At 36.9% G+C, this 25550-nt stretch overlaps 1 protein-coding gene across 1 annotated transcript; it reads right to left on the reverse strand.

The window, feature by feature from the left end:
* Positions 1-528: 528 nt before the first annotated feature.
* Positions 529-17294, reverse strand: LOC129281626 (exchange factor for Arf-6-like). Its single transcript, XM_064113417.1, has 5 exons — positions 17213-17294; positions 15214-16531; positions 14600-14852; positions 1311-1541; positions 529-699 (listed from the first exon to the last, which is right to left on the reverse strand). The coding sequence occupies exons 1-5, from the start codon at positions 17292-17294 to the stop codon at positions 529-531; spliced, it is 2055 nt and encodes a 684-aa protein (XP_063969487.1).
* Between the last annotated feature and the right edge of the window lie 8256 nt (positions 17295-25550).

A 25550-nucleotide genomic window follows, 5' to 3' on the forward strand; every position in this document is an offset into this window, starting at 1 on the left:
AATAAGTGATGACTTGTTAAATTTAATTCTCCTTTTTTGGGGGAAGGGGTGCGATAGATGATGATATTTATATTGGATGGCTTTATTTCATGAAATACCAGAAATATTCCACTTGTTAGGGCCAATATTCCACGAATCGCAGATGAGTGGAATATTTGCCCAAACTCTTGGAATATTTCTGGTATTCCATTCTGAGCCATCCAATATATTGCTATACATTATTGCATTTCACATCCTTTACATATACAGGTATATTGCCATTTGACAATGACCACATGTAATAATCATATATAAGTTTCAAACATAAGTGAGCTGCCAATTTCATCAAATAAACATACCGTACCAGCAAGTTTCCGATTTGATGTGATTGCATTTGCACAAGATTGGAAATAAGTATTGATTCCAAAGACCTACATACCAACATTGCATCTTTACATTTTGTTTGCAAAATGGGTTGGTGGTGAGGGATCTGTTCTGGCTGCACAGAAACGTTGTTAGCGCTATACAGAGCACTAACAGTAGGCCCCGTCACATCTTTCGGATTGTGTTGTCAGACGTTGATCCAAGATGAAAATAACGGGTTGTTGTGACATTAGGCATCGCTGTGACATTACCGCTTGTTCTGTTAGCGTAGTGTACTGGTAGCCCTAAGGTTTCTGTGTGGCCAGTATTGATATTGTCTGAATATATTGATATAGTCTGAAGCAATCAATATTGCAAGATAACCTCAAAAACATCCATAGGAGAAAAAAAATTATCTGTATTCTGACACATTATAGTCACTGGAATGGGAGTTATGGGGTGAGAACCTGTGTCTTTTAAGTACAAATCATGTTATGTAGTAAGTACTAAAGCATCTATGGCAGTAACTTTCCCTTCATGCAACATGGTTTTTTCTATGATGAAATACAAGGATTGGTGATGCTTGCAGGATTCTGGCTGGAAAGGCTGAACCCCCCCCCCCCCAAAAAAAAAAAAGTTCCATGATCACGAAAAAAAAATAAAAACGGAGGGAAAAAAAGAGGTTTATAGTTATATCATGTGAAACTCTATTACAGAATTAGATTTTCATTAAAAAAGATGGCCAAAATTGTTGCCTGCTTGTGACTTTATCTTTTCACACATTCACCATGTTGTGCACACCCCCGTCAATTTTGGGGCTCTTTACGCCATTGGCTCTGATTTTTGTTAAAATGCCCTATCAAAATCAACTTTATGTCAAGGTGGAGTCCCCCTTCAAAGAATAGCCATAAGCCCCATGCATGCATATGTGAACTGCCCCTGTTGGCAGCACGAAGACAAATGTTTACCTGAACTAATGGGTTTCCACTCAGAGTTCCGTTCCGGGAAGGTTTCTTAGACCCTTTACCCGTACTCGAGCCGTCGCTCCCATCATCCTCCTCGTCCACGATCCATTCCAGGGGCTGCGCCTTGATGGCATTGTACAGAGCTTTGAGGGCGCTGCGAGGAAAGCTCGAACCGTCGTTCATTCCGTCCAGGTTTGTGACAAAGGCATTCAGGGACATCTTCTTTCCAATATTCTGTGTAAGAGAAAGAAAAGATAATAATTATCAATACCCTTACTTATGTACTAGACAAATATAAGATGCAGCACATGCCCTAGCAGAGTAGTTGGTAGATACACACTTCTGCCTTTCAAGGAATGAATTTCTGTGCTTACATGTATAAGAAATGGAGACAAATAGAAGTGATATGACAACACTGATACATTTACGTAAGAAAGATGAAATTGATTTTAGAATGTGATTGATCTTAAAAAAGATGAAATAAGTTTTAAAATGTGATTGATCTTAAAAAGATGATATTAATTTGAAAATGTTTCTGTTTATGGTAACTCCTGTAGGAACTTGGCAGTACAGCTGGTAAATGCCAAGCTGGTATATAACCAATTACCTATAGAAAACAGTTTGAAAATGTGATTGGTCTTGATAAAAAGCTTTTAACTGTTAGTAAATTAAACCGCCCCCCCCCTCCCCTCTCTGATGATTTCTTGAGGTGGTGTTTATATTGTAAGCATGTCAAGTGTTTAATGTTCTCATCATAAAATGATTGGAACAATTTGTGTGGAAAATAGGATAAATATTGATCCAAATGTGGATGTATGATGATTAGTCTGCCAGCACAGACCCTTGGTTTTCGCAGTTCGCATAGTGCATAATGCAGAGTCTGAATAAGTGAGACTAGATTCTCTATGTACTGTGGCTGCAGGGCTCTACCAATCTCGTTTGACACAGAAGGGCCGTCTGCACCATCCCGAGTTTTCAAATTATCGCGCTATTTCTGATCCGGCAAATAATCCCGATCTGAACAATCTCGAGATTATTTGTAATGGAGACGCAATTATCGCACTAGTTCGTAGGATTAATCTCGAGATTGCAATCCCAAGTCAACTTGGAAATATTTGCAAAATAGCGCGCTAATTCGCAGGTGCAGACGCACTCGGGATTATTTATTCACGGCATCAGACCATAGGTCTATGGTCAGACCATAATGCATCGATGCCTCGCTCGAGCAGGAATTACTCTTCTTGCGATGGTGGAGACGGGGTTTCTTGAAGCTCGAGATTAATCGCGAAGAGGGCCGATCGGGCTAAAATCTCGAGATTGAGCAAACTCGGGATGGTGCAGCACCGCCCAGACAGAGTCTCTGGAGTCTAGTCTTTACTCTAGACCTGTTATTGGTTGAAATGTCAAATATGAGTCTGTGCTTCAAGACTACATGATGATGGTGGTGCAGCGGTTGTGGCTCTCCATGTAATCAGAGGATCGTGTGTTCAAATCTTACCACAGCCAAGCGTCCCTTGGGAAGGTGTGGAAAAGTTGCGTGGTGTAAGGAAAATGTGTATGAAAAGTTGAATTTTTATTATATTGTTATTACCTATTCATGTGATAATGCATTAAGACTTACTGATAAAACTATGTTTGCATCAAAATGCATTTCACAATTTAACTTTTGATCCAATTGGTCAGCGCTCCATATCATTACCATTCAATAAACAATAAAAAAGAGCACAAGGTGTTTTGAACTGAATAGGTTTTAAAAAGCCTTAACATTTTGTATGCAAAATCTTTAATATATACATATAAACGCATCCCTTTAAAAAGAATCACTTCAAGCTTTAATAGCTCTCTGTCAAGAGATCATAACCTGTCTGAACTATTTCACAAGGAATAGCAATCGAGCTTTCAGAACTTGACTTCAACTCAAGGGCACTTTTTCTCGTGGCCCTTGCTTCCCACCCAAAATGGAGATACCATTCAAGAGTTCAATATGCAGGCCTATATCTCTTGGACATCGTTCTCATTATACTTTCTAACACTGGTTTACTGAAAACCAGTTTGGATGAACGCTTTGCTCGCGTTCCCATTTGATCACCCGAAAGTGGTTTTCAAAACTACTTCACGTAAAGCAGTCTTGTTGCTATGGGATTTGAAACCGCAGCTTAGGCATTCCACACACAGTGTGTGGAGTAGCGCGCTCGAAATGTGCAAAGATCGCTTCCCAAAGAAAGATTGTGTCCTCACTTACACTAACCAGGTTAACGAGGCAAAGCGATCTTCAAAACTACATCCCCAGGAGGTTTTCTGAACCGGTTTGGAAGATCGCTTCCAAGACCGCTTCGATCGTTCTCATTACACGTTAAACTAGTATCCAGTAAACTAGTTTTAGGACAGTATAGTGAGAACGGTGTCAAAGATAGACTGTATAGTGAGTGGTTGTATTACCGAACGCACGCAATTACGCATCAGAAAATTGCAATACGCTTACAAATTTGCAATATCCTTCCAAAGGGAAATTATAATACAAAGATGATTAAAAATTGCTTTAAAAGTCTTTTTCTCAAAACAACAAAATATGGTCAAAATAGCTGATCAGTGATTTTGTGAATTTTCCAACTATTCCCACAGAAAACAAATGTTTGGTCAAATGACACCAATTTTCAAGTGACCAAAATATTTCACATGCCAAGATGGATGCGATCAGCAGCTGATATTGTAAAAAAGAAAACTGATCTTGGCAAAAATTTTATATTTCTATTTTTTTTTGGAATTTGTTGTGTATATTCATAGTGGAAGTTTGATGAATTTTAAGAAAATTTTGGGTTTGATATGATTGAATTTATGAAAAGAGTTCGGTAATATGATCCAATAACATGTACATTGTATCAAGAAGAACTGTATAGTCTGATTCTGTCCCACCTTCAGCCCGCCCCGTCTTACAAAGAGTTGCGATTGCTCCAATCAACCACATCTATGGAAAGCCAACATCGTCAACATCTAAAATGCAGGCTTGTTTAACATATAAGTACTCTAGATATGATGTATAATCCAGGATACATACATTCATTGTTTTCTTGAAAATTCAGTGTGCTTCTCTTTGTTCACAAAGGACATCGTGTAAATTTGCTGTAGAAGAAATTATGATACTGATGGATTTCCATATAGTTGAGGTCGATCGGGTCAGTCGTAACTCTTTGTAAGACGGGGGCCCTGGGCACATCCAGCAAAAATACAAATATGGGGGCATAGGATGATTTAGCCCACAGAAGGTACAAAGTCCCCCCCAAAAAAAAAAAAAAAAAAAAAAAAACTATTTGGTTGAATAAAAATGTTAAAGTTTGAAATTTAAAAAAATGGGTCCATCAAAAAAATATTGACCCCCCCCCCAAATTTAATCTACTATTGTCTAATGTATTATTGGACTGACCCCCTAGAGTATATATATAAAACATCTTTATTTCACAATCAAATAGAGAAGGTACAATTTACCCAGGTCCTTTACCAGTGATGATGGGACAAACTCCCCTTCACTAGCAATAGGCAGGGTTATATAATAATACATGCATAATATAAACAGATAAACAAAATGAGTATTGATAAATTCATAAGTTACAATACATCGGAGACAAAGTTTACACTACAAAAAACATAATATTAAAATATACATGACTAAATGGAATGAAGTATGCGGAAAGAGACATATGAAAGAAAAAGGTGATATGAAAGAGATGGAGAGAGCCTGGGTCAGATAGTAGCAAGTTAGCAACAAAAGAGAAACCATCACTTTGTGATAGAGATATATGTTCATAAATACATGTTGGCATCGCCACAACAGGGGAGAAATTATCATTTATAATCAAAAATAAGATTCATAATAAGATTATTAAGTACAAACAACATAGAGGAAATCAGTATCATACCAACAACTCACAGTGAGTCATGTTTACGTTTATTTCCTTTTCAAGCAGAAGTGGATGAGTGGTCTATTTTGAGTTTCGTTATTATCAAAAGTCCCTCCATATTTGGCTCTTATCCATGAAAATAAATCAATTTGAATAGTTTCGCAATATTGATTTATCCTTTGTTTCCATCAAAGACTTTAAGCTTTATGACAAGAAACAGCAATATACAATATCGAAATGTCTACTTTTCTAAAATTTAAATGATTGTTTCACAAGAATCACAACTGACCGCTTCATACGAAGGTTCAGACCAAAAAGAAAAAAAAATCATTCAAAAATTGTATCAGAAGCGCTTTGCCATCTTCGCAATTGCCGCTGCTGTCAGAAAAATGGCACCTACATGTAATAATAGTCTCACCGTGCTGTACAGGCGAGACAAAAAATTAAATTCGAATACAATTATTTTCTGACTAAAATGTCCACGATGAGAGTCAGATGGTATTTCATCTAATTAGAGATCACATAGACTTTTTACTCATCTCATATTTCACACTTATTAACCCTTTGAACACTGTTGTTGCAATTTTGCACGTTCGTATAACTACATTCAACAATCGTAATAATTAGTTTTCTCCCCTAACTTCATATAAGAAAAGCTAATAAATGGCAAGGGTTCTTGGACATATATTAATCAGTATCAATGGTTCAAATTGGAAATCTTGATTCAAAGAAAATAACATGGAAACAATTGTCATTATTCCCCCAAAATTAATTCAGAGTGCAAAGAGTTAAAAAAAATAAAGTAAAAGGAGCTCTGAAAAAGCACAGCTGAATATATTCATATCTAAAGGCTGCGCAATACAAATACATGTATTTTACTATTATCTATTATCTTTCGAATGATTCTTTGGAATTGCAGAGGCACAAACGTATGATTCCCTTGTTTTTTAGTTCTTAAATCTTTCTCCTCACTCAATAGGAGACATAAAACAGAAGATTTTAGTTTGATTCATTTCTTGAAGCACAAACCAGCTATAAATCTGCATTTGAATCGAATAAAATAGGGCAGGAATACAAGTGGGAAAAGTGTAACCTTGAAATGTGATGGCTAAAGCAACACAATTCACACTGTGACATTTCATCGACATCAACAAACAAACCATGGATGGGAGAAACGTACACCAAGGTGTTTCGAGGTCTTTTAAACTGTATGCCATTGTCAAGGTGATCTTAAGTCATTTGAAGCACTGTCATGCATTTTTCTGGTTTTTTAATGCAATTTCATATTTTTTGAGAATTTTAAAAGCCTATGTATCAGGAAAAATATGATTCATAGTACCAAATTGTAATTATTTCCAGTTTTTAATGCACTGTCATATTTTGGGAGAATCGTGAAACATACATGTAATCAGGAAACATATTATTCATATCATTGAACCTTTACCTAAACCTGTTATATAGCTCACAATAGCAGATGGTTGGTTTCACAATTTGGGATAACATAATTAGAAATTCATGAAAGATAAGTGTCTATTCCTTTGCCAAAGCTGTATCATATATGTGTCAAAAGTGAACTCTCACACAAATTGTAAATGTGAATCAAAATTGCATATGGTTAGTTTCACATTTTTCTATCAATTTAAGAAATACTAGTTGTTTGAAAGAAACTTGTGTCTATTTTTAACATTCAGCAATTCAAAGAAAAAACAAAAAATTTGGTTTTATTGAGCAAAGAAACTGAAATGTTTTCTAGCTGGCTATCTGCGGGGATTACTTGATATTTCGCACTTGATGGTGATGTATTCAGGCTTGACATATGCATTTTGAAAGGCTATTACATACATTGTCTATCAATACTAGTAATCAATAACATATAGTTTTGTGGGGGTGTAGGCTTGGTTTTAGATTACTTCATTAGGCATTCAAATTCAGGAAATGCACTACTCTTCATCGATCTCTTTAAAAGCTCTTTTGGTTTGGTTTGAGGATCTCTTGCGATTAACGAGATCACAAGTTCACCCACGATTACTGTCCACCTCAGGGTTTATGCAAAAACCAAAGACAACTGCAATCGCTCACATGACACAATGTCAAATCTATCAGTACTTTCAGGAAAAATCATTGAAGGAGTTTGAAAACATGTGTTTGTATAATCATGAATATAGAATGTGATAGTAGCAGAATTAGGATCTAAGCTTTGCATTATTTTCAACATTAAAGGCTGTCTATTAATCTTCCCATCGATCATAAAAACATTATTGAATATATTACAAAATGTTACAATACTGTCTATTAATCTTCCTATCGATCATAAAAACATTATTATATATATTACAAAATGTTACAATGCTGTCTATTAATCTTCCTATCGATCATAAAAACATTATTATATATATTACAAAATGTTACAATACTGTCTATTAATCTTCCTATCGATCATAAAAATATTATTATATATATATATATATATATATTACAAAATCTAATCAATTAAAGGCAGCAAATAACTTTTTCTGGTCACGAAATCAAAACCCCTGACTTAGCTCCCAATTCAATCATAATTATTGTGATCCTTAAGGTCAAACAGGAATGTCCAGAGATTTAAAAGTGAAGCGGTCTGTCATTCATTGTAATATTTTTTTTAAGGGTACCACCATATCATTATGAATTCTTCTAGCAGGCATGATGGTCTCCATGGCCTATAAAGAGTACTGAAGTGATGAAGTAAAAAAAAACCTTTTTTTGCATTTCAGTGTTTTCTATACCATACTTCGGCAGGGCATGATGAAAAACACCCACTACCCAAATTTGGTGGGAATCGATCCATGGGGGCCTTATATATGACCTCATGAATACATAATTAGCCCCACTGAAGTATTAAAGTGTATGCCTGATGCGGTCCCTCAGAGGCACCTACTGGTGTTTCTACATGTAGATATATGTCATATGTTGATTATTGTATTATATTCTAAGATTGTCTTTTTTTTCTTCTTCTTCTTCTGTATTGAATTTTATTGTCCTGCATTTTCTCATTAGAGGGAAGTGTCCTGGGTGTATATTGTATTCCTTTAATGTGCAGATTTGCAAATAAAGTGATATTTCACAACTTGGCCTGGTTCCTAACATTTAGAGCCATTTAGAACATTTAATAATACATTTTTCTCCAAGCCCTATACATGAAACAAATAGCTCCTAAATTCAATAATCATCCTGACGTGAGCAAAAAAAAGCCATAAGAAAAAAAATCCTAACCCGCTATTCAGTACCCACCATAGATTTCCCAAGCCCCTTTAACAATCATCTCAGCTCTCAGCTGATTTCCTATACATAAATTATTAACGATCAGCTGTGCTAATTAGCCAGACCACCGTTCAACCTCAATCAGCCAGTTGGGCACACGCTTCGGTGACAGCACGCTCGCTCTGGCAAAGTTCGCTTGCCGGGGAAGTATTCCTCCCCTAGAGGAAAGGGGATTTCATTAGATTATAAGACAGGCAAATTAAACTATATTTAGCTCCCATTACCACACAAACATTGGGTCCTAAACACACATACAAACAATGTGCGTGGACACACAATGTGAACATGATAACATTGGCTATAAGAGTAGGAAAAAACATTTTATCACTCTTTGTCAATTTGAAATATTGCAAAAAAAACATCCACCCAGATCCATTTGATTTAATTTGGGGTTTTAGAGTGATAAAACTGTGGTATAATGCTGTTTTTAACATTGTAGGAATAAAGAGCAAAAATGTGAAACAAAGTAAATTATTTTCTATCCTACATGTGGACAGACATCATTTTTGTTTTGCCCAAATTTTGCTCAAGATATATAAGAATCATTTTAAAGATCTGTATTGGGGCCTTGGGGGCTTTAGATAGTAATTAAGTTTAAGCCCAATGCCCCCAATATAGATCTTTAAAATGATTCATGTATTTTTCCTGACAGAAATTGAATGAGAATAAGACCATGGTAAATAATACAAATATATCATTTTAAAGATCTATATTGGGGGCATTTGGCTTAAATTTTATCACTATCTACTTCAGATGTAGACATACTGTACTTTTTACAACAAAATAGTTAATTCTCTACATGTATAGTTCTCTCTAAGGAAGGGTAAGAATTACTTACTCTACAAGGCCAGTGTGGGCATTTGGCTTTAACATATTTTTTTTTTGGGGGAGGGGGGATATTACTATCTTACATAGATGTAGACATAGTAATGTACATTTTACTACAATTTCATTCTTATTGCATGCACTTTACATATATGGTAAGAAATAATCATTTCAAAGGGCTAAATTGGGGTCCTTTGGATAATTATATACTGCCGGGAGTTACTCTTTAGGCACTACATGAACATGTATGTATATGAATATGTTGCACATCGCATTATTCAGTATGCAATGCAAGCATATCAATATATGGTACAGATGCAACGAATAGCAATATAAATCAACCACTGAAAAAATACTGTCGATATTGACATTCTAAGATGAGCAAATATAATTTTCTTAAAATATCTAAAAAGGATGCAACAAGAATCGTCCATTAATTTTGTAATAATGCAATTACATATAATTGAATAGTTTTCCTTAGCACCACCCCCAAAAGGCCAAAACAGAAGAAAAATAACGGAGAGAGAAAATAAAAGTTGATTAGATTCTTATTGAGCACAATCAAAGTTGATTACTACATGTAGCCCTGTAAAAAAATGAAAATAAAATGGCATTTAAATGGAAATGGAAAACATACTAATTTCCTTATATCATTACCAATATACCCCCCATGTATCTTTACGACCTGATAAATAGATCCTACATGTATACCTGATTTCATATATTTTACGACAAGCGAATTTGAACAGTCAATCAACTATCCAGTTTCATAAACCATAAATCAATGTAAAGGATATAGATGTTTGTGGTACAAGCATAAAAAAGAGACATTCAATCCATGCAGTGTGAGCATAGATGGGTCAATGAAAGACATACCTATATGGATTTGAATAATGGAAAAAACTGTCTCATAGGCCCGAATTTACAAAGGTGGTTTTTCAAACCATCGGTTGAACCCATGGTTAATGCAGAATCCCTGTGTAAATTACGCTTATTTACAGCATATTATATAAAAAAATGTCCAATACTGATGCGTGCTTTTGTCACAGTGCGCCAATTTGGCGCTTGTTGCCATGGTTAAGTATGCTATTTTATTCATGAGTCCACTGTTTTAACAGTGGGCTCATTAATTCAAAACACTGGACTCATTAATAAAATAGCGTGATAACCATGGAAACGGGCGTCAATATGGCGCACTGTGAAAAAAGCGCGCATCAGTATTGGACAATTTTTAATATACGCAGTAAATAAGCGTAATTCATACAGGAAATCTGCACAAACCATGGATTCAACCAATGGTTTTCAAAACCACCTTTGTGAATTTGGGCCAAAGTGATTGTGAAAAGGATGTTTAGAACCGCATACATTCGTAATTCCGAAGCTTCGTTATTCCGAAGGTTCGGATATTCCGAAGGTTCGTTATTCCGAAGGTTCGTATTTCCGAAGGTTCGTAATTCCGAAGGTTCGTTAGTCCGAAAACGAAATGAGGTTTGTTATTCCGAAGGAGAAATTAGGTTCGTAATTCCGAAGGTTCGTTAGTCCGAAAACTAAATGATTTACTAACCTTATTTCGTTTTCGGACTAACGAACCTTCGGAACAACGAACCTTATTTCGTTTTCGGATTTATAACAAGTTTAATGAAATGGACCCCTGGTGTTTGCTAAAAAGCAACAGAATATCAAATACAAATAAAGATATCGGCTCAATTCTTCTTAAGGTCACAAACACAGTACAAAAATAAGCCCATATGGGACTACACCCAAATTGCTGTACAAGTGTCATCATTTGCCTATTTTTATCAACTTTATTTGGAAAAAACAAATAAAGAGTAGGAAAAATGAAAATTAGATAAGCCCTTTTTATTTGACACCATACTTGAATCAAACATAAAGTCAATAGGTTTTACGAAGGTCGGTCAGGTTAATAATGCATTTTTTTTTAAAGGCCTCATTAAATTGAGGGTATCAACAAGAGACACATAATATCGTTAACAGTAGATAATCAATAATCACCAAATGGTTTTTAAAAGTATAAACATATGCTAAATACATGCACTTCTTCTGGACCGGGATAAGGGGAGTATAACCCAAGATTAATAATAATAATAATAAAACATTGCTTATATAGCGCATATAACGACGATAAAATCATGTCTCTATGCGCTTTAGAAAGAAGAATAGAAAGAATGGAGAAGAAAGAAAAGCCTGTTCACAGAGGAGCAAATATATAATATCAATTAATAGGTACATGTATATCTTATTTTACAAAAAGGAATGTCTTCAAAAGGGACTTAAAGGATTCTACAGTATTAGCTTGTTTAACAATATCAGGTAATTTATTCCAAAGTTCAGCAGAGGACATTTTGAATGAACGAGCGCCGTAGAATTGAGTGTTAATTTTGGGAACTACAAGGAGAGATTTGTTGTTTGACCTTAATTTTCTTTGGGGTACATACAGTTCAATGAGTTCTTTCAAAGATTAAAGTCAATATTTATTTTTCCTAAAGGTCCAATAAATACCCTGTCCTAATTTTAATAACAATATGTGTGTGGATAGTCATTATTGTTTGCTGAAACTTGACAGGATGGGAGCTGGTCTGTTGACCGACTAAAACCATACAATAGGTGAAAGAATATTAATTAAATACATGTAGGCCTAAATGAGGGTCCATTTTTGGAAATTCAATACCATGCAGACCAGCCACTGTCCATTCTTATACCATAATAATAATAATAATAGGCATTTATATAGGGCCATCTATTTAGAAATATTCTATTCCGAGGTGCGTTGTTATTATTATTCCCCCGGCTTTAGCTCGAGCTGCCTTTCAGCGCTCATGCATTCAAGGAATTAATCCTGCCGGGTACTCATTCACCTCACCTGGGTCAAGTGCAGCACAATGTGGATAAATTTCTTGCTGAAGGAAATTACGCCATGACTGGGATTCAAACCCACGACCCTCTGTTTCAAAGTCAGGAGATTTATCCACTGGGCCACAACGCTCCATGCTACCATTACATGCACTTGAAATGTGGTGCTTTGAATTGAGAAAAGAAAATATCATGCATCTCCTGCACAATGTTTTTATTTCATATCACCCATATATCACAAGGGTTTTCATGGCATGAAGATTCATATTATGTAATAACTATAATGGAATAGTTTAAGTTTTACTATTGTATATATCTATACTCATGTTGATTTTCTTAACTATTATTTTGGAAAGTTCTGAATGAGAGATAAATATATTGACTCATCTTGTTATACACATGTAAATTGTACATTTTTATAATCATATGTTAATGTCATGTTGGGTGTCACAATGTTAAGACTATTTGTCTTCTTGTTTGGCTCCTCCCACAATGATATAATAATAATAATAATGTGACTTATAAAGCGCCAAATCCACTCTGTAGAGTGCTCAAGGCGATAAGAGTTGAATAAAAACGTGTTTAGAAGATTTTTGAAAGTTTCGACAGAGGTACATTTTTTTATGTCTTCATGAAGGCTATTCCACAAAGTGGGGCATGCAAAAGCAAATGATCTTTCCCCCAAGTTTTCAAAACTTTAGGAATAACAAGTCTCTGTATTGTTTGAATCTGGCTCTAAATCTAGTGTATATTCTACTTTGTATATATCTTTAAATATTATATGTATATATATATAGTTGTGGAAATAAATGATTTGATTTTGTTTGAAAAGTGACCAACATTTTAGGAGGTATTTACCAGAACTGAGCAGAGGCTGTAATTAATGTGCTACCTGTAGATGACAATACACCATACTTGTGGCAAATTGTCTGACTGACATTAATGTTCATCTGCAGACTGGCCTTCCTCTGAACTCTTAATTCACATGTGACAAAATCGTAAAAGCAGGTATACAGGGAGACATTAAACTCGGGGGGGGGGGGGGGATAGGAGAAGAGTTGGGAATAAATACAGAAATAAAGGGACTAACCCAATCAAACAATTGGGCCAATTATAATCAAAATGATATTTGTCTGTCACTAATTCAATGGCACTGCACCTGTGTACCTCAAGCAACTATACATGTACATGTACAACCAGGGGGCTGTAACACAAAGCTTAGCAATGATCATAGAACATTTTTCTATGATTAATTCCATTGACTACAATGTACAATCAATCGTAAAAATCAAGCGTACGATTGATTGCTAAACTTTGTGTTATGGGACCTAGATCAGCTTCTAAATGGTGTGTTTAAGTTTAATTTGCAAAATTAGAAAGAGGATTTGAAATGCTCCTCAAAAATGTTTATTTTAAGGGGACACTATTTTATGTTCAATCTGATACTAAGATAATTTTGTTAAAACAAAACTGACTTCTTACATTGTACATTGAGCATGCTTACAGAATAATCCCTTTGCTTGAATTTCTGTCATGTACATCGTTCACATTACTTCACAATGATGTTCTGGTGGAATACCAGCATACATGTATATACCTTGAGTATTATTTAGACTTTTTCCTACATGTAAATATGAGCTACATTACTCAGGAGCTTTGCATACTGACCAAAATATGCAAGGCAATATCTTCTATAGTCATACTTCTCTAAGTTCTCTGAAAACTGAATCAAAGCTTTATTAGATATGAATTGTTGCCATATTTGTATGAACAAATAGAGGGACAGTTAATGGATGTGAAGTGGGAAATAGCGAAAATTACAGAATGATGAAAGCATCGACATATGAAATATGACACTTCACATCGAGATATACATTATGTGTGGGACATGAACAAATCTCGGAGATGATATAAACTTTATTACAAAATTCCGACATCAGCAGGTTATATGCTTTTGTTTTGAATTCGGTCAAAGACTATTGTACTGAGGCTTCCTGACTGTGCATGATCAGAATTTATGCCTTCCACTACCTAATCTACAAAAGCCCCCAAATCAAGCATAATGAAATATTGCAAGGAAGTTCAATTTCAATTACTTGTATGTGTTGCACTCGACCCAGGTGAGGTGAATGGGTACCTGGTAGGAAGAAATTCCTTGACTGCTCGAGCGCCCAATCAAGGTAGCCATGCTAAAGCCAGGGTAATAATAACATTATCATGTTAAGTAGGGCCTGCTGGGAGAACAGTTTTCGGAACTGAAGTGGCTACCCTGGGTAAAATATGACCTTCTTATCATCATTATCATTATACGACTTAAGCTTGATTGGAATTGAACATCAGTGTCTTGCACCGCCCCACCGGTCTTCTTAGGATTCAGATATAAAATGAAACGGGACGTACCTGTCCATGAAGGTCCGTGTTCAGCAGCATCACGGCGCACGTCAGGGTATGCGCAGCATCCGAAGACTCCACCATGCCGGGATTGCAGTCGAAGAAACGGTGAGAGAAGTGGGCCAGCACCCTCTCTCGCTCCTGCGTCTCCCCGACCACCGTGACGCACCGAAGGAACTCCCTCAGCGCCTCATCCAGCCTGTCCCCCGTGAAGTCAAAGTTGCCCAGGTATTCCCGCGCAACGAGCTTGCAGAACTCGTTCCTAGAAACAAGTGATTTTAAAGGAGTTGATGACAAAGAGGAATAGATTTTTACAAAAAGTGATTTGTGAAATCAATTGTTCATTTTTCAATATAACAATTTTCCTCCAATTTCTTTGAATATCTTGCCAATTACAGCTCACCTCCTGATCAATAATTATATTTCTGATGTCCTCTTTTCAATAAGAGGACAAATTTCAGGTAAAATCTATCCAGGTACTGAGAATTGTTACATTACTTCAGATCATCCTCAATATTGGTAATCAGGCTTTATTATTCCTTTGGCTTGGACCAGCAAAACGTAAGAACTTTGCAAATTCCTACAAAATAAATATGAAGCAAGCTGCATGTCCACATACTTACCTCTTACTTAAATGAATGGATACATCTTCTCTCTTAAAACCATCAAGTTCATAGAGTCTCTTAGCAAGTCTTTTGGCTGATGGCACATCTAAGTTCTTTGGGTTTTCATGAAGCGCACTCTCTAAACTGTTCATGTCCGGAAACTCAAGATCATCGCTACTTGAGCTTGAGCTCGAGTCCCTGTCCCTTGGCGTTAATCCTGGTAAATCTGTAGAACCTATACTTCCACCATTACCCATCTTTGTCTGACCCGTTGTAGGTGCAGCCACTGCTGCTGGGGGTCCACCATCTCTTTTCAAACCTCCGTTTTCTATCCTCGGCTCTAAGTCTGAAGGGTTCGTCTGTATTCCTATTGCATTTGTGGAAAGTTTTGGCTTCGAGGATTCCGTCGGTTGTTGAACACTCTTTATTTTCACTTCAGAAGGTGTGTTCCTGTTCAGGCTAACTGTCGTTGCAGTGGTTTTCACCTTTACAACAGGAGATGACGTTACAAAGGCACTGTCAAGCGAGGACGACATGGTGTCATTGTTGTGGGAGATGTTGTTCCCATTTTCTATTCTAGTCCGTACATCTTGACTGTGACTGAATGCCGTTGGTAGCTGGTTACTGGTGATGCGCACCAGCTCAGCGGTAGAATGTCCATTATTCATTGTGGTATCAGTCTCCGAACTTCTCGCTACAGGGTCAACCTCCTGAACACGTTCCTGGTTGGCAAGGACAGTGCTTGACTGAACACATCCATCGACAAGATCTGTCCTTCCTTCCTCAATTGAATCTAAGTGTCTTGCGGCTGAAAGACCTCCTTCTTTGAGTGTATCCTCACGATGGATCAGAGCGGTCGTTGTGAGTATTTGACCAACAAATTCTTCAGATGCGTTGGCATCGGAGTTGCAGGAATGTGAGTTTACTAAGCTACCTGTAGGTTGAACGACGTCTATGCCATTGCTCTTTGGAGTTCCTAAATGATCTTTGATCTCATCTTCACCATTCTCCCTCGAATCATGATCGAATCCTGTCCTGTTTGGAAGTACCGGTGACTGAAGTCCCCGAAGCACTTCTGTGTCTCTGTCCGTTGCTCCGGCACGTAGCCTCTCGCTCAAGTCAGGCGAAGAATCACTCTCTACTACACCTGCCTCAACGCCATTGACATCACCAGACGTACACACCACGCGGTCACTGCTGATATTCGTGAAGTCCCGCTTTTCAATTCTCGGCTTCGGACTGATTATAGAGGTTGATTTGAATCCACGATGTTGAGAACTCGGCGACTTGTCCAGAGGTGCCAAGAACTTCAGGACACGATCTCTTGTTGCAAAATCTGTGAGATGGAAACAGATTTGTAAAAAGCAAAATAACAATATGCAGTCATATACAAATATAAATATGAGTGATTCCCCAAAACATGTACATTCAAAAGTATACTACAAACAGCCCAGTGAAACCCAAAGGCCAAAATTCACAAGAGTGATTTTGGATGAAAAAACATCATGGTTTATGCAGACTACACTCTCAAAACAAACCAGTCAAAATGACAAGTTAATTGGGTTAGCTGGGTGCAACTGTTATTCTAGTCATATTTGACTATTTTCTAGTCGTATTTCTGACAAGAATTTACACAAGAAATGTGACTAGACATGTCAGTTCCACCCAGCTGACTACTGGTCCAGTCAATCTGACTGATTTATTGGTGTACGCTTGATCCAGAACGAATATAATGAGAAAGCATCCAATTATTAAAATGAATTGAAAGTAAACTTTTACCCAACACATAAAAATTTTTGCATCCTAAATGAAACACTGATACCAAGCTTTAAGGGTGTAATCTTGCACCCTAAGTGGAAATGGTGCAAAAATGCACCTCTTTATTACTATTTGCACAAATGCTCCTTTGCACCCTGAAAGGTGCACATTTTCACCTTACAAGGTGCAAATTACTTAACATTAAAAAAGGTTCGAATTTGCACCTAAATATATTACATGGTTCATCACAGCACCCTACAGCATGCTACTGCAGCCTCAAAGGTGCACAAATGACCACAGTTGTACTCAATGGCACCCCTTGTGCTATTGTACCAACTCATAATGTTCTAATTGGAACCCCGATAAAAAAAATTTGTGTGAACCATTAAAACTAAGAATTTCAATCAGAAAAGATCAGATTTAAATAGCTGAATATGGGAATCATGTCAATTGAAAGACATGCTCAATTAACACCATCCACGGACACAATAATTAAAAAAGAATAAAACAAAATACAGTGGTGCTAAAAAGTTAGTGAACCCCACCAGAAAATGAACATATTTACACATACTCAAGTTCTGCCATCTTTTAGATACTTAAAGGAGAATGAAACCCTTGAAACCAGCTGAATCCATATCAAAGAGAAAAATCAAAGAAACATATTGTTGAAAGTTTGAGGAAGATTGAATGAATAATAAGAAAGTTATGAGCATTTGAATATTGAGATCATTAATGCCATGTATATCCTCCCATTGGCAATGCGACCAAGATCTGTGATGTCACACACGTACAACTCCCTCATTACTTTAGTACTTATTTCACTTATATTCTCACTTTTATAGAGTCTATCACAAGGTGAGGTGTTCTCTTTATGAGAGGACAAGTACAGAGGTTTCACAACATTATATCATTGATGAATCGTTTGTCATATGATTAGAATGAGCAAAAAGAGATGTTTTGGGGTATATTTTCAGTGTCCAAAAGGGGAGAGTTGTTCATCTGTGACATCATAGATCTTGGTCGCATTGCCAATGGGAGGATCTCCATTGCATTAGTGATCTCGACATTCAAATGCTCATAACTCTTCTATTGCTAGTCCTATTTTACTCAAACTTTTGTTGATCTTATTCTTTGATTTTTCTGCTTTCACGAAAGCTAACTTGCTCCAAGAGTTTCATTCTCCTTTAATGTACAGGTGTAATTTGAAATCAGGTGATTAAATATTACATTCAATAAACTTTGTTTCTCTGGGCTCGCCGAACACTGTAGTGTTGTTGACTCCATTCATCACTCGGCAATGAAGGAGAGCATTTTCTGGTGGGGTTCAGTAACTTTTTAGCACCACTGTATGTATGTACAGGTACACAGATTTGTCTCAAAGGACAAGTTCACCCCAACAAAAAGTTGATTTGAATAAAAAGAGACAAATCCAACAAGCATAACACTGACAATTTCATCAAAAACAGTTATATGCACATCCTGGTCGATATGCAAATGAGGGGACTGATGACATCACTCACTCACTATTTCTTTTGTATTTTATTATATGAAATATGAAATTGTCTAATTTTCTCCTCATTGTCATGTGAAACAAAGTGTTATTCCACCCTGAACATGTGGCATTACCATCGTTATAACATTTTATGATTCAGTTAAGTTGGTCCTTGATGTCAAATTGGTAAAAATTTAAATATTGTATAATTCAAACAATAAAAAACAAAAGAAATACATGTAGTGAGTGATGGACATCATCGACTCTCTCATTTGCATGCCACAGAGTTGTGCATATAACTGTTTTGTGATAAATAAGAGAACTTTAATTTGTCGTAACTTTCTTATTTTACATCCGATTTTTGATCAAGTTTTCAGCATTATGCTGGTTTGATTTTTCTCTGTCTATTCAAATCAACATTTTTCTGGGGTGGACTTGACCTTTAAATAAGAGAGATGGATGTCAATGAAGGATGAGATATTCTAATTTCCTTGAAAAAAAAAGCTTTCCCAATTGCGTGTAAATTGTTCAATGTGAATACTGCTAAGTGCGGGTAACATTAATGATGTATAGGTCCAGGTTTCAAATGAACCTGTCCTGGTAGCTGCTAACCACAAATTAACCATTAATAATACACACATTGTAAAGCTGACATAAAAGCTTTGTTAACTTGTGTAGCCTTTCGAGTTTCAGAGAGTAATTTAAAGAGCTATATTAAATGAAATTGACACCACAGATTGCAGCTATGAGAAAGATAAAGCTGCACATGAAGAAAAGGGGGCAAGGGCACCCCCACCCCCAAAGAAATAAATAAACAAAAAAATGAATAAATATATGAATACATGTAAATGTTAATAAAATGAATAAATAATAAATGGAAAAAATAATATAATTAATTGATAAATCAGTTTTTAAAAATAATGAATAATTAAAATATAAATAAACATTTTAAAAAGATGAATGAATAAATACATAAATAAATAACATAAATATATAAATAAAATATAAATTGAAGAAATAAAATGAATTAATAAGTAAATAATAATAAATATAAAAATAGAATATGCGAAAATAGACAAATAAAAAAAAAAAATAAATGAATAAATAAATGAATGAATGAATAAATGAAAATATAAATGAATAAATGAATTTATAAATAGATAAATAAATAAATGCATGAAATAAAAGATAATAACTTGATGAATTAATACACTAGTATAAATAAATAAATTGATTTAAAGAAGTATGAACCCCAATATACTGTTATTGGATTCAATGAAAAATAGCAGATACATAAAAACTGCCATCTGAATGTTCCATTGATACAACAAGAATATAGAGGCCGTTCTCATTACGCTTTCTAAAACTAGTTTACTGGAAACCGATTCAGGAAACCACTTTGGAAGATCGCTTTGCTAGCGTTCCCACTTGATCACACGAAAGTGGTTTTCAAAATCACTTCACGTAAAGCGCTCTTGTTGCTATGGAAACGCTTTCAGTGGGGTAACAAGTTTCGCGCGAAATTCGAAACCGCAGCATAGGCATTCTACACCTGTCGTGTGGAGTAGCGCGCTCAAAATGTGCGAAGATCGCTTCCCGAAGAACGGTTGTGTCCTCACTTACGCTAAAACCAGTTTAACGAGGCAAAGCGATCTTGAAAACTACATCGCGAGGTGGTTTTCCAAACTGGTTTGGAAGATCGCTTCCAAGACCACTTCGACCGTTCTCACTACGCGTTAAACTAGTTTCCAGTAAACTAGTTTTAGGAACGTAGTGAGAACAGCCTCTATAGCCTACTTCTGAAGTGACCCATCAAGGTAACATCATGAATGAATAATGCCAAGAAAAAGCTGTTGTGACAAAACAACGTGTATACAAGCAGAGAGTACAACAAGGGGCACCAAAGTACATGTCCTAGAAATGTCATATCAATGTTCTCTAGCTTCTGGAGTGCCGTAGTAGAGTGTATGCAGTTCTTGGGGACACTCTTGCGGCAAGAGGGGGTAAGGGTAAACTTTCACAAGTGCACAATTTTCCAAAGGATACTTGTAAACTGTAACAAGGAGGCAAAATCCAACATTCCAATTTCAATGCAAAGAATTACAGAGCTTCGGGGCTCGCCATCAATTCATAAGAGTGATTGAGACTACTTTAACAGCTGAAGGGGGTAAGGGTATGTTTTTGAAAACATGCTAATGTTTGTAAAGGATACGTGTTGGCCTCAATTGTAAAAAAATAGGCAACATTATTACGTTGATACGTTCACATCTATAAGTATAAAAGCCAAAAATTACAGAGCTTGCACTATTAATCATCAATCCACGAAGTTCTATACATGTACTCTGACAGCTCAAGAGAGCTGATGGTATGCTTTCATAAACACACAATTGTTTTTTATACAATGTTTATAATCATAAAAAAGGCAAATAGATGTACAACGTTCATATTTCTATAAAGCCAAGCATTACAAGGCTTACATAAGGTTAAGAGGTGCACCGAGTTATAGGCATCATCAATTCATCAAGTGAAGCGGGAGGATATGCCAAAAGAATTTTCAAACTTTTCTAAAATCTGCAGAATTAAAAGCAATTTTGCAACCCCATGGATAAGTTTAAAAAACATTTGGAAATCATGGGGGGGGGGAGACGTGGGGGTGTTTAACAGAGATTTAAGTGTGGCTTTAAGTCTCATTTTATTCCCAGCTGTGTGCTGTATAAAAGGCATATTGGTCTAATCGTGAAAAGAGAATGTGTGCTACTATGGACCAATCATTTGTTACATGTGATGAGTACGTCGGTTTTTAAGCATGACTCTAAGGGTGTTTTATGCTTCCATTGCGGGGACAGAATCAGCGTTTTCAAACGTCGTTCCAAAACGCTGATCGCATATGTGGTTCTGGAATAATGTTTATGCTTAATTTTTCAGAGGCGAAATCGTGATCTGCAGCTGGCTTCGCATCGTAATTTTTGTTGAGCAGGAGAGTGAGGTCAGTTTTTTTTTCTTAGTGTTGTTATGGTCGACTTTTATCTAAACTTAAAAAAATTTCTGATCTTTTTTGCATGGAGCTACTTGACATAGCCATAGAATTTCCACCATGATGAGGATAATATAGTATGACAAAATAAAGAATATCAAAGTTTACATAAGAAAATAATAATACATCTATTTGTTTATGCTACTGGGGCTTCTGGCTATTGATGTATCCTCATCATAACTCATGTTCCAAGTTTTCTGTAAATCCCTCAACATTCATTGTGATGATAAATTAGAGGAGTAATAGTAATTAACTTGATAATCACACGTGCAAATGTACATTGGTCATTATTAGAACAGGGAGATGGGATAGAAACACGCAACTATATTTGCCTGCGGATTTTCATCTCACCAGAGCATCTACCAAATGACGTCATTTAAACTCGTTTTTTATTGTGGTTCTGTTTATACTTCCCCAGAAACCCTGATTCTGGTCAAACAACGTTTTCAAACGCACTTTTTTGTAAGTTAGTTTACGATCGGCGTTCTGAAACGTCATTTAAATGAAAGTAAGCATGGACGCAACCGTGTTTCAGACTAATCAGGTATGAAAACGCTGATTCTGGCCTGAAAAGTGGAAGCATGAACAAGCCTTAAGTCACACTAAACTCTATGTGAAACACCCCTAAACTGTAGGATTTGTAGGAATGTACAACTTTTATAGAAAAAAAAATCTTCCTTCCTAAAAACGTTTGCAAGTTTGTGAAAACCATCCTAAAGAAAGTACCTGTCCTGGATATGTCACACCCGTATGTTAGTAGTTTTTCGAGTGCCCTAGTTCTTGAAAACGTTATCAGCAAGAGCTTTCAGACCGACCCGAATACCAAAATACCAGTCTGTCATTCATGATAACTTGGTCACGCCTCAAAATACCTGCCGGTAATCATATTCTGCATTGATATTCACTCGAAATTGACATTTTCAGGGTAAATTCTTGAAGTTGTCAGCATGAGTAGAAGACGAGGGACGCGATTCAAGCTTGCTAGCTCAGCTAGCAAATAAAGCTTTATACCTTGCTCGCACCCAACATACTTGCTGGGACTGGAAAGATGTTATCTTCACGTTTTGAGCATGAATTGTCTATCAAGTAGCAGATGAGTAGCAGTCAAGGTGCACAATCTAAACTCACTACATATACCTCAGCATGCCAGCAACCAAATTATGGTGCTCGCATACTCGCTAGGAAAGGAAAGCACCTGTACTTTGTTTTCACACTTTGAGATTATACCCGTGGCCTTGGAAAATATTCCTGCAAAAATTATCATAATTTTGATATGTACCAACTAAATATGATTAGCAGGTCCTTTTTTTTTGGGAGGGGGGGAATATTACGAGTTATTATTTTATTATCATTATTATTATTTGTTTTGCGTCACCTGTGCCTGGGAGGGGAAAAGCGAACTGAATCACTGTGACCCGCAGGTCTCTCCTCCCGATATAACTGATTGGAGGGAGTGCAGGTGGACCACTACACCGGGGGTTTCCCCTTCTCTTATACGAATAGTGCAGTGGGTTTTTACCATGCAAAGGTGGCGACTCTCCTCTACACGGGGCCTCCAATTAACGTCCTATCCGAGGGATGGAGTGTTATCCGCTGTAACATAGCCTGCATCCATGAAACATGGGAGAGACGTTTGCACACAACGCACTGGCTTCAGTCATCCGCCCACGCTGGACTTGAACCCACGATCTGGTTTGACGGGCAGACGCGTTATCGACTGAGCCAACTTCGTGAGAAGTCAAGTCTCAGATCAAAGCAGAATTCCCAAACAGTGAATATACCAGGTATTCCCAGTTTACGGGTTGGCCTAAAGGCACCTAGCTAGACAGAGGTAAATGTTTGCTTTGACAAGTCTGCAAATGGTCATGATCTACATCTGTAGGCTAGAAAGACACGTTGTGACGTGACAAGACACAACTACTATGGACCAATCATTTGTTACATGTGATGAGTACGTCGGTTTTTAAGCATGACTCTAAGGGTGTTTTATGCTTCCATTGCGGGGACAGAATCAGCGTTTTCAAACGTCGTTCCAAAACGCTGATCGCATATGTGGTTCTGGAATAATGTTTATGCTTAATTTTTCAGAGGCGAAATCGTGATCTGCAGCTGGCTTCGCATCGTAATTTTTGTTGAGCAGGAGAGTGAGGTCAGTTTTTTTTTCTTAGTGTTGTTATGGTCGACTTTTATCTAAACTTAAAAAAATTTCTGATCTTTTTTGCATGGAGCTACTTGACATAGCCATAGAATTTCCACCATGATGAGGATAATATAGTATGACAAAATAAAGAATATCAAAGTTTACATAAGAAAATAATAATACATCTATTTGTTTATGCTACTGGGGCTTCTGGCTATTGATGTATCCTCATCATAACTCATGTTCCAAGTTTTCTGTAAATCCCTCAACATTCATTGTGATGATAAATTAGAGGAGTAATAGTAATTAACTTGATAATCACACGTGCAAATGTACATTGGTCATTATTAGAACAGGGAGATGGGATAGAAACACGCAACTATATTTGCCTGCGGATTTTCATCTCACCAGAGCATCTACCAAATGACGTCATTTAAACTCGTTTTTTATTGTGGTTCTGTTTATACTTCCCCAGAAACCCTGATTCTGGTCAAACAACGTTTTCAAACGCATTTTTTTGTAAGTTAGTTTACGATCGGCGTTCTGAAACGTCATTTAAATGAAAGTAAGCATGGACGCAACCGTGTTTCAGACTAATCAGGTATGAAAACGCTGATTCTGGCCTGAAAAGTGGAAGCATGAACAAGCCTTAAGTCACACTAAACTCTATGTGAAACACCCCTAAACTGTAGGATTTGTAGGAATGTACAACTTTTATAGAAAAAAAAATCTTCCTTCCTAAAAACGTTTGCAAGTTTGTGAAAACCATCCTAAAGAAAGTACCTGTCCTGGATATGTCACACCCGTATGTTAGTAGTTTTTCGAGTGCCCTAGTTCTTGAAAACGTTATCAGCAAGAGCTTTCAGACCGACCCGAATACCAAAATACCAGTCTGTCATTCATGATAACTTGGTCACGCCTCAAAATACCTGCCGGTAATCATATTCTGCATTGATATTCACTCGAAATTGACATTTTCAGGGTAAATTCTTGAAGTTGTCAGCATGAGTAGAAGACGAGGGACGCGATTCAAGCTTGCTAGCTCAGCTAGCAAATAAAGCTTTATACCTTGCTCGCACCCAACATACTTGCTGGGACTGGAAAGATGTTATCTTCACGTTTTGAGCATGAATTGTCTATCAAGTAGCAGATGAGTAGCAGTCAAGGTGCACAATCTAAACTCACTACATATACCTCAGCATGCCAGCAACCAAATTATGGTGCTCGCATACTCGCTAGGAAAGGAAAGCACCTGTACTTTGTTTTCACACTTTGAGATTATACCCGTGGCCTTGGAAAATATTCCTGCAAAAATTATCATAATTTTGATATGTACCAACTAAATATGATTAGCAGGTCCTTTTTTTTTTGGGAGGGGGGGAATATTACGAGTTATTATTTTATTATCATTATTATTATTTGTTTTGCGTCACCTGTGCCTGGGAGGGGAAAAGCGAACTGAATCACTGTGACCCGCAGGTCTCTCCTCCCGATATAACTGATTGGAGGGAGTGCAGGTGGACCACTACACCGGGGGTTTCCCCTTCTCTTATACGAATAGTGCAGTGGGTTTTTACCATGCAAAGGTGGCGACTCTCCTCTACACGGGGCCTCCAATTAACGTCCTATCCGAGGGATGGAGTGTTATCCGCTGTAACATAGCCTGCATCCATGAAACATGGGAGAGACGTTTGCACACAACGCACTGGCTTCAGTCATCCGCCCACGCTGGACTTGAACCCACGATCTGGTTTGACGGGCAGACGCGTTATCGACTGAGCCAACTTCGTGAGAAGTCAAGTCTCAGATCAAAGCAGAATTCCCAAACAGTGAATATACCAGGTATTCCCAGTTTACGGGTTGGCCTAAAGGCACCTAGCTAGACAGAGGTAAATGTTTGCTTTGACAAGTCTGCAAATGGTCATGATCTA

This window comes from Lytechinus pictus, chromosome 18 (assembly GCF_037042905.1).
Source record: "Lytechinus pictus isolate F3 Inbred chromosome 18, Lp3.0, whole genome shotgun sequence".
Lineage (NCBI taxonomy): Eukaryota > Metazoa > Echinodermata > Echinoidea > Temnopleuroida > Toxopneustidae > Lytechinus > Lytechinus pictus.